Genomic DNA, 10,312 nt, shown 5'->3' with positions numbered 1-10,312 from the left:
AATTAATTTGTTTCTGCTTGAATGCCATCTTGATTTCTTGCCCTATTGTATTGAATGACAGAGAAATGCAGTCATACAATAAACTCAGATTGGAGAGTGAACAGCAGAACCTTCCTTCCTTCCTTCCTTCCTTCCTTCCTTCCTTCCTTCCTTCCTTCCTTCCTTCCTTCCTTCCTTCCTTCCTTCCTTCCTTCCTTCCTTCCTTCCCTCCCTCCCTCCCTTCTCCCCTCCCCTCCCCTCCCCTCCCCTGAGGCCTAGGGAAAAAGTGCATCTCTATTCAGAAAATAATCTTTCAGCAGGATCACAATTGTGCTGAAGTGCATCTATTCAGTTTCCTCCATGCATCTGTTTTTCAGGTCACTTCTGCAGTGTGACATCTAGAGAGAACTAGTTCAAACAATGGATTAGCCTTAAGGATTTGAGCTGTGTGAGAAGAGGTGACATCACAGCGTATCCAGCTACACATTAACTCTCCTATTCCTAAGCCACTTGTAATTTTTTTGACAAAACAAGCAGCAGCTTAAGCTCACCATACTCCATTCTGGTGCACAGGTCTGGAGAAGAACCATGAATAGGTCAAGATATACCGCGATAATGGACGGAGGTAGTTAAGAATTCCTCAAACTGGCAAAACTGGATTTTAGCCCCAACCAGGGTGTAGATGTCCTTTTAGGTGGTGGCTTCCAATCCTATCACAAAGCCTTGGAGGAAGAGGGAAGTGGATCTCTTGCTCACCGTCAAAATCAGTGTATCAAGAGGAATTCATGGGACCTGTACTACAGTATGCAAATGACAGAGTGGATCAAGCCAGAGTAATGATCCTTGATCCCTTCAGTCGGAACATAGTTTCTTGACAGCAGTGAGCCAACGTATCTCCACACCTGGGATGCAGCACAGAAGCCCTACCTGAAAGAGGAGCCACAGTCTATTCTCAAATGGGTAAGAACAGCAGGAAGTGAGATCTCCTTTGCTACTGTACCAACAAGACCTACCAAGTATGGAAAAGGCAATTATGTGGGCAGAGCCAGGGGAAATGGCCGGTCCAGAGACGGCAGCGCTTTGGGCTATAAAGGCTTGTATGGATTAAACTCAAGTAACCTGCAGGGCTATCTACTCAGGGGCAGCCTGCCCCACTCTGTCAAGTCTCCAACTGTTTTTACATTTTAATTTTATTATTCATTAAAAATATTAGTGTACCACTTCCAAAGCAGTAACACTGATTTAAAAAAGCCTTATTTTCTGTGTCCTAAAAGTTTTCCAATGATGATGAATTAAAGGTCTATTGAACAGAGCTATACATGCTCCCGGATATTTAGACACATGGTGGTCAAGGTTCTTTGAGAAACAGTGAGGGCACCACGGCTGGCAAAAACAGATATGAGAAGGGCCAGATGTTAAGCTGCTTTTCAAAAGAAGTGGGTCATCCTTTCCAGTAGTAAAAATACTGGAGAGAACTGCATGGTCTACAGTGGACACCTGAATTCCTGTTCACATGTTCCCTTGGCAAGCTGAAACACTGGTGGCCCACCATGGAGATCTTTAAGCCACTTCTACAGAAGGGCTTTCAACAGAGGAGATAAACAGCCAAAACACCGAACAAGAGCCTCAGTGCAGTGCAGAGAAGCCGCTGAGCTTCTGGAACCATTTTCTCTCAAACTCCACAGCCGACACGGTCATGATGGATGTCAAGGTTGCAGCAGATAAGCATTGCACCTCTTCCTGAGCATCCTCTTTCAGCTTTTCCCGGACAAGATCTTCTCCCATAGCCTGCAAGGAAATGAATATGCGGGAAGCACAAGTTTCAGTTTCACCCCAGCTTAAAAAACATTCAGAAAAGAACCAAACCCTAGCTTCATGCTGGAGCAAATGTTCAGCACACAAAAATAACAAGTTAATAAAGTCCAGTAATGAAATTGCTGCCAATCAGAGCAGGCAATATTGAGATTAATAAGCAAACAGATTAAATCTGATAAGGGGCAGCTTTCAACCATCCTCCCAGAACCCACAAAATACTGATCATATTTCAAAGAACATAATGATTTAAAATCCACATTGTTCCAGTAGGCGCTTTGTCGCTGTTCTTACATTATTATCAGCAATAGTACTTAGATTTATAGCCTGCCCTTTTCACAGGCATTCAAGGCACTTGGCATAGGGCTATTCCTTTATTTTATCCCCATAATGTTCCTGTGGTCTAGGCTGGGCTAAAATTTATGTATTTATTTAATACAATTTAGAGACCATCTGCCTCCAAACAACTCTGGAAACAATTAAAAAAAGAGTAAGAACAATAAAAAATAGAGACACAGTTCATAAATATCTGAGAGAGAGAGAAACAGCCACAAATCATATTCAGTGACTTTCCATGGCTGACAGTATACCCAATCCTGCATCTCCCCAATCCTAGTCCTGCATTTTAACTGGACACAGTCTTTCAATAACAGACTAGAAATGGGTAAGAGAACACAAATGGTTTAAGAGCTGCCCTGAATTCACAGATCATGTGCAACTTTCTATGCCTTTGTACTCATGCAAATGTGCTGTGATGGTCAATTCTGGTGACTATTAAGCCAGGAAGGCACAGCTTTTTCTGAGCCAAGAGCCACAGCTGGCCCTGGATGTGCTGTGGGCTAGTTCTCCAAAGCAGGGGATGGCTGATTGTACTATTTAAGTTGACTTTGAAAGAGCTGTTTTGACTGCAAAATGATCTGTCCAACCTCACAGGAAATTCTCAGGCTTTTCCAGCCTTATTGGAAGCGTTCTGATCTTGAAATGACTCTGTTTTACAAACCTTTAGAGCAATGTTTCTCAACCTCAGCAACTTTAAGATAGGTGGACTTCAACTCCCAGAATTCCCCAGCCATTCCGGGAGTTGAAGTCCATACATCTTCAAGTTGCCAAGGTGAGAAACGCTGCTCTAGTGGATGAGGCCTGGACAATAATTCATGTCACGTTTAATTAAAATTTAAAATTGTTACTACGATTGTCTAGTAATGCAGTAATTTAGTAATTTGCCCTTTCTGTCACCTTATAATTATAATATGATGAACTGGGAGAGATCTAGGTTCCCGAAGCCTTGAGTTCTCATCTTATTCACCACTTTACTAAATGGAACTTGAAACTGTTGTCAAAAAAATGGTTAACTGAATGCTTAACTTGCCATGCTGTTAACCATGATGGAGAATAAGCACTAAGAAAAAGAGACTTGTTTTGGGACGCATGGGAGGTTAAAACTAGTTTTGTGCCAATAAATAACATGTTGCTTTTTTTTGCCTTCTTTCAATTCTTAACACTTAACTGCAAATAAATACACAGACATTATAACGTGTTCCACAAAGCATTTTTCCACTACAAAAATGGGTTTTCCTCATGAAAAAAGCACCTATAAACTGGCTAAAAGATTTTCAATGGGGGTAAATTTCAATAGGGGTAAATAAAAGATATTCAATATGGATAAAAACTATGAAGGGTTGAATCTTTTCAGGGGGACTGAAAAGGTATAAGATAAAATAATTCTTCATAAAATTTGAGATTTGTTTAATGTCACCACTTATGGTGTCTATAAACTATGTTGCTCTCCTATTTATACAGTGGGGCAAAAAAGTATTTAGTCAGCCACCAATTGTGCAAGTTCTCCCACTTAAAAAGATGAGAGAGGCCTGTAATTTTCATCATAGGTATACCTCAACTATGAGAGACAAAATGGGGGGAAAAATCCAGAAAATCACATATCTCATAGTTGAGATATACCTATGATGAAAATTACAGGCCTCTCTCATCTTTTTAAGTGGGAGAACTTGCACAATTGGTGGCTAAATACTTTTTTGCCCCACTGTACATCATGCACCTGCAAACATACATTTGCTTTCCAATGAAAGCATACAGAATTGTAAATAAAGTTTATATGATTAATATTGTTTAATTACACTGTCCGTGTTCACTGCCACTTTTAATCGCTATTTTGCAGCATACTGTTATTTTTTTTTTAAGAGTCTCAGAAAAAATACTCTGCGTATGCTTTGTTAACTTCTGTCCCTTCTCTCACTTCAAACTGAGACAGAGTTGGATATTGGCAGAGTTAAAGAAAGAAGCAGGATTAATACTCTGAAATTACAGCTACTAGTAGATTTCTAATTTGGTTAATGTTAACTGGAAAGGGTGGCGTAGTTCATGCAACCCTTAAGCAGAAAAAACTGCTGGCCTTTGTTAAGGGTTTATATGGGACAAGGGACAAGGGAGTATACTTGTTTATGTTAATGATCCAGGATGGTTTAATACAGTTCAGGAATACCCCAAACCAGAGAGGTTCTGATTCAACCCTGGAACGGACGCCTGACTCATGATTTGCTAAGCTATCTTTCACTGAAGATATTTAAGCAGAGACAGAGGACATCTTAATGGGTCCTGTAATTACAGAATTCCTGCGCTGGGGGTAATAGACTAGATGACCTCTAGGGTAGATGGTAACCCTAATTCTAAAATTCTACCCAGCTTCTGACATTTTTGAGCAGGCATTCCCTTGCGTGACTACCACCACCACCTTATTCTTCTTAATGGCTAATGAAAAAAGAAAAGTAAAGCAGCCATTTGCAAATTGTTGGACGTTATTTCTTACTTCACCACTCATACTTAACAGAGAATATTGACATAGGGCCGTGTTGAAGTGTGACTGACCTCGGCCATCAAGGACAAGAGATCTGCCTCCAGTCCAAAAGACCGAACTTTGTCTTCAATTTCCTGTTGCGTTTTCAGGTTACTCTCTAAAGCAAAGGAAGACTGAGTCAACTGCATAAGCTGAAACAAACGCCTAGAAACAAAAAAGTAAACCAAACAGTCAAAAACCAGCATATGACAATAGCTTAGACTTAAAGTTTCCCTTTTTTGCTTCACAGGGTCATTTCCCATCAAAGGGGTAAAAGTGTTTTCAAACTGAGCTATGGGTTTAGAAATGTATCAGCCGAGTGAATCTTTGAAATGGCTTAGATTAACATCCAAACATGGGCTGTCTTCACGTGCAAAACTATGCCGCTGAACAAACCACAATTTAGGATAGGTTGTCAATGCAACACCCCAGTTTGCACATCAGCGTCATTGTTGGGTTTCCAGAAGGCTGTGAAGACCTGGCTCCCCGCCCCCCCCCCCCGCCAGCAGTGGGGCCTGGATGCCGAGGGAGTTCTGGTGTGGAAGTGGCTCGTTTGATGAGCTGACAATAGGACTTTCAGGATCCTTGACCCAGGTTCTTTTGAATGGATCTGTATAGTCAGCTTGTTTTGATTTCTGTTAGCCACCCAGAGTTCCTTGGGGAGATGGGCAGCATATAAATTAAATAAATAAAGCTAAATCGGGCTTGATGTTCCATGAACCTTTGGACACAGGCATTTTTGAAATATTAAATTTGGTCTCTTGTTTCATCTAAACCTGGAATTCATCAGCTTTGGTCCGTTTCAAAACAACCTCCTCCTAAACCATGAGTTTGCTAGAGCCCACTGAATCTGAGCACGCTGCAATAAACCAGGATTCTGTGTTGATTAGTGGACCTCCTCCCCACTAGCTGTCTTTTCGGTGGCCGGGGAGGGTGGGAGAAGACCTGATCGTAGATCTCTCGACTCTTGTGAGAACCGCAAAGTACTTTATATGCAAATAAATATATGAAAGGAGAGCACCTTGCTCTAATGAAGGAGGCACATGAATAGATACAAATATCATTCAACCTTCGCTGCCCCATGGAAGCTCTCTTCATTATGGGTCGCGGCCCTGAATTTCCCAGGGTGCAAATAGGTCTCTGCCCATTTTGGCATTCCACACAAGACCCAAAGTTGTTGTTTTGGTGGACAGAACACGACAACGGATCATCCTCCCTCCGGCTCTGGCTTGGATGACCCAGAAAACTGGCCTCTTTTGATGACACGCGGAGGCAACGGCGTGCAATGAAGCCATCCCCTTGCGACGCGCCAGCTTCAGTCCCAGACAAGGGGGCTGGAAAGTGCAACAAACCCATGTAAGCTTCAGCAAGCAAAGTCCAGGTCTGTGGATGAAATGGGTGCAACGAGATCAATCTTTGTAAGCACCCAATTATTTCCTCAATATCCTCCAGAAGGCAATAAATGGCATACTGCAGATTAAGAACAGCTGTTACATGGTCGGTATTCGTTGCCCCGTTTCTCTGGAAAGAAAGAAAAAGGGATGAAGGGAGAATAAAGTGAATGCTCTAATGCACCGTTTCTCAACCTTGGCCGCTTGAAGATGTGTGGACTTCAACTCCCAGAATTCCCCAGCCAGCATGGCTGGCTGGGGAATTCTGGGAGTTGAAGTCCACACATCTTCAAGCGGCCAAGGTTGAGAAACGCTGCTCTAATGACTTCTTACCCAAATCTCTGGAAATGACAACATTTAATGGTAATCTAAAAAATTAACACATAGATTTCAACACAATGCTTTGAAGCTATTCCACAAACAACCCAGACGGTATATTCTGCTGTACGGCAAGCTGTTTGGTGCAACACACACCGGAGTGATTTCTCTTCCTGTCAATGGAGATTGTCTCCCATCTTGATCCAGTGAGTACAGTGGCAGTAGATGGATGGATGGATTTTGTAGGAGACAAAGTCGAGAAAGTGGCAGAGAATTGGGTACTGATGGAATCCTTGCAGGCTAGAATGCTGCACCCCCAACATTCACTTATTATCCTGTCTTTTTGCCAAGAGCACAAGGTGGCATTCAGAGCACTCCCTCCTCCCATTTTCGCCAGCAACAACCACCCTGTGAAGTGGGTTGGGGTGAGAGAGAGAGATTGGCCCAAAGACACTCGGGTGGCTTACATGCCTATGGCTGGATTAGAACTCGGGTCTTCCCAGTGCACTCTGCCCATTACACCAGACCAGCTTTCAAGAATGAGGTGTATGTTTACAATTTTAAGTGCATAATGAAGGCTGCTTTTTGAAACAGTTTCCATGATAGGTCTAGCTGGTCATAAGATCATCAGAAGACAAACTAGTGATTTTGAAATACTCTGAGTTCAGAACAGGCTGAATATCAGAAATATTCCAAGCTCACACGTCTTGTGAGACCAGAACAGCTCCTTTCAAACTTGAAAGGAGGTGTTTCCAGCAGAAAACATTTCCATTTTGAAACATTTTACTTCCCTCGACTCTCAGCTGCCTCAGCTTTATTTTTTTCTCAGCTTTTTCTTTTTTTTTTACTCCCAAATAAAAAACAAGGTGATATCATTCTATCATTTTTATTTTCCAAGAATGTCTCCGGTGTCCATGTGGGTCCAGAAGCATTCTTGAAAATAAAGATTATGCTTGATGCTAGCAGTTTACGTGACAGCATGCTAGTTTCCCATTTATTTATTTTTAATTAAAAATAATCTTTAAAAAAAAAACCAAATGGGACATGACAGGCATGAAAAGAAATAACCCCAGATATACTGACATCTGTGAGCGCTATGTTGAGGATCCAGGCTATAAAGAGAAAGACACTTGGAAAAGTACCAACCAGGTTTTCTGCAATTCTCAAGGCTTCCTCATGTTTCCCCAGATGAGCTAAACAGCGGGCTTGGCTCTCTTTTAAATCTCTTCTCATGGCAGTATTACTGGGAGGTACAAGTGCAAGACAACTGGAATACTCCTGAAGAGCCTTCTGAAATTAGATTTGCCAAACCTTAGTGTCACTCCAAAAGTGTGAGGGGGCTGCAATATGTGCCAAACTATTCAACATCAGGTAGCAACCGTATGCGATTAAAAGTAAACCCGAGCATCACACGGATACTGCCCAGAGTCACTTTCTCATGAGATGGGCAGTGTCCAAATTTGACTGACAAACAAACAAATAAATGCTTTCTTGACTTTAAGTCCCATCAGACTCAAAACAGGCTCTTTTTCATAGAACTGGGCTATTAATCCCCAATCGGGCACCCAGGGGACGTGCTGGCTTTCCCAGAATTTCATTTTCCTTATTTTCCGCACGTCTGCAATTAAGGAGGCAAAGCTGAAACAAAAGCAACCAGACAGATTGTTTCAGGAATATATAAAATAACCTTGCTGAACCTGGGTTGCGATGGACTACAACTGATAGATCTTCAACAAGTTGGCTGGGAATTTGCGCCAGTTTTACAAGGCCGGTTCACGCATGCAGGGCAACCATGAAAATACCTGGAATTCTTGCTGCTTATAGGCCAGATCTCCTCTGAACTTTCTTACGTTGACCCTCTCGAGATCATCCTGGCAGTTCACCTGCTCACAAAACCACTGGCAAGGGGCGGGGGGTGGGGGGAGAGAGGCAGTTTGTTGTATTGCTACAAAGGAATTCCAGTATCTGCATTGTAAAAGTTAAACCCAAAGTTTAGACAGTCTCCCTTAAACACCCAGGGGGTTTTAGTGTTAGTTCCTACAATCTCCCCCAACCAATGCCCCTCACAAAAGGGTTTGGTCTGAACCTCCCAGAATGCTGGCGGAGAATCCCAGGAGTTGCTGTACCAGGACCTCCAACTGGGCAAGACCACCACAGTGCCCTCACTCCTCTTCCCTTCTATCCCATAACTACAGAATTGGATCCCCCCCCTCCACCCCCAAAGAAGTACAGGCTCCTTTGAGTGGAGTTCAACTCCTGGTGTCACCATTGACAGACTGTTGGAGGCCAGTGCCCAGAGAGGAGACCACCAGGAGATCCCAGGATAGACTAGATAATTGAGAGCCAGTCTGGTGTAGCGGTTATAAGTAGCTGGCCTAGGAATCAGGAGGCTGTGAGTTCTAGTCCTGCCTTACACATGAAAGCCTGTTGGGTGACTTTGGGCCAGTCACTCTCTCTCAGTCCAGCCCACCTCACAGGGTTGTTGTAGTGGGGAAAATAGGGAGGCAGGACTAATAGGTGCATTCACTGCCTTGAGTTATTTATTTATTTGTAAAGGCAGGATAAAAATATTATTATTATTATTATTGTTGTTGTTTTGTTGTTGTTGTTGTTATTATTATTGAAAAGGCATCCTGAAGAACACTGCAGGAACTCTCACTTTTAAATTGCTGCCGGGATTGGGAGCTTCCCTGGGCTGTCCTGGTGGTCTCCTCTCCAGGAACCAACCTCCAACAGCCTGCTTTGATTTCAGCAGGCATTGACGTGATAAATAATAACAGCACTAAATCCCACCTTGTTCAGATTTTCAAGGATTGGGGCGGCCATCTAAGTGGGGCAATGCCCCCCCAACACTAAATGAAATCCACCCCCATCTTCCGCTCAGTTCCTGCGGGCTAGCTTGCCTCCGATCATGTGCAGAGTGCAATATCCTTCCTCCAACCCGTACTGCACGCCCGAGCCGCAACACGCGGGTCTGAAGACACGAGTGTCCGTGGACTTGCCCCCCTCACCTCGGGCTCGCAGCGCCGGGCGCTGTAGGGGGAAGCAAGAGGGCCGCGACCCCGGGACGCCTCGCCGCCCTCCTCGAAGACCGACTCCTCGAAGGCAAAGGGCAGCGCCATCCCCGACGCCGGTGAGCGACAACCCCGGAGGCTTCGCTGCTAGAGCGGCTCCCCGGATAATAGACGACGCCCACAACCTCGGCTAGATCGTCTCAAGCCAAACGATGCTGTCGTAGACTTAGGAATACTACTCGGCGGTAGCGACTCATCCGCTGCTTCGAGTTTCCGAGTTCGCTTTAGAAGTTCTTTCCCGAAGGGGAAAGGAGACCTATTCCTGCAGAACAATGCGTTGGGAAGCGATGGCCTTCTGAGGTGGCTGTGCTGCCGTTCCCACATTGGCTGAGCCCATAACATCGGGGAGATCACGAATTCATGCAACCTGCTAACCTGTAGTTCACTTCACTGTAATTGACTCAGTTGACCCGGCTTGCATAGCAAGCTGTGCTATAACTTAATCCAGTATTTTTCAACCTTGGCAACTTTCAGTTGTGTGGACTTCAACTCCCAGAATTCCCCAGCCAGCATGCTGGCTGGGGAATTCTGGGAGTTGAAGTCCACACATCTTAAAGTTGCCATCGGTAAAAAACACTGACTTAACACAGTGGTTAAGTTGGCACAACAGGGTAACTAAAATGTGACTGGGTGAAACGTGATAGGCTCCCTCCTATACAGTTGCTGCTCTTGACCAGCATCTCATGTGAAATCACTGCTGATCTGGAGACCCTAAAGTAAACTACTGTCCTTCTCAGATAAGGGACTGGATTTTTCTGTTGCAAAATATTTCTGGCCAGAAGAAAGCATGCTAAGAATTGGCTTGTAAAGCCTCCGTTTCAGAAATAAAACCCTTCTGAAACGAAATGTTTTAGCTTAGCCCCAGGCAAGACACGGTAGCAACCTAA

The 10,312-nt window shown here is 43.8% G+C and overlaps 1 protein-coding gene across 2 annotated transcripts; it reads right to left on the bottom strand.

Annotated features, from left to right (window-relative positions):
* Window positions 1–1,211: 1,211 nt before the first annotated feature.
* Window positions 1,212–9,543, bottom strand: CUNH8orf76 (chromosome unknown C8orf76 homolog). Of its 2 annotated transcripts, XM_088148997.1 has the most exons (6): window positions 9,363–9,542; window positions 8,154–8,249; window positions 7,498–7,641; window positions 5,664–6,163; window positions 4,675–4,807; window positions 1,213–1,767 (listed from the first exon to the last, which is right to left on the bottom strand). In XM_088148997.1, the coding sequence occupies exons 1-6, from the start codon at window positions 9,471–9,473 to the stop codon at window positions 1,606–1,608; spliced, it is 1,146 nt and encodes a 381-aa protein (XP_088005123.1). In that variant the 5' UTR covers window positions 9,474–9,542; the 3' UTR covers window positions 1,213–1,605. The 2 variants fall into 2 exon arrangements, with proteins under 2 accessions (XP_088005125.1, XP_088005123.1); XM_088148999.1 differs by lacking the exon at window positions 7,498–7,641 and having other exon boundaries at window positions 1,212–1,767; window positions 9,363–9,543.
* Window positions 9,544–10,312: the final 769 nt, after the last annotated feature.

This window comes from Python bivittatus, unplaced genomic scaffold (assembly GCF_059951505.1).
Source record: "Python bivittatus isolate LINGU-HERP-01145 unplaced genomic scaffold, Pbiv_v1 ctg000590_np1212, whole genome shotgun sequence".
NCBI classification, from domain to species: domain Eukaryota; kingdom Metazoa; phylum Chordata; class Lepidosauria; order Squamata; family Pythonidae; genus Python; species Python bivittatus.
This window is presented reverse-complemented; position numbering and strand designations above follow the sequence as displayed.

Excerpts from the sequence above, each read along its gene's own strand:
- CUNH8orf76 (XM_088148997.1), bottom strand. The coding sequence starts at position 9,473 with ATGGCGCTGCCCTTTGCCTTCGAGGAGTCGGTCTTCGAGGAGGGCGGC. Across the intron at positions 8,250-9,362 it reads CCCGGCGCTGCGAGCCCGAG|TGGTTTTGTGAGCAGGTGAA; the intron begins GTGAGGGGGGCA and ends GCCCCTTGCCAG. Across the intron at positions 6,164-7,497 it reads TGAGAATTGCAGAAAACCTG|AGAAACGGGGCAACGAATAC; the intron begins GTTGGTACTTTT and ends CTTTCTTTCCAG.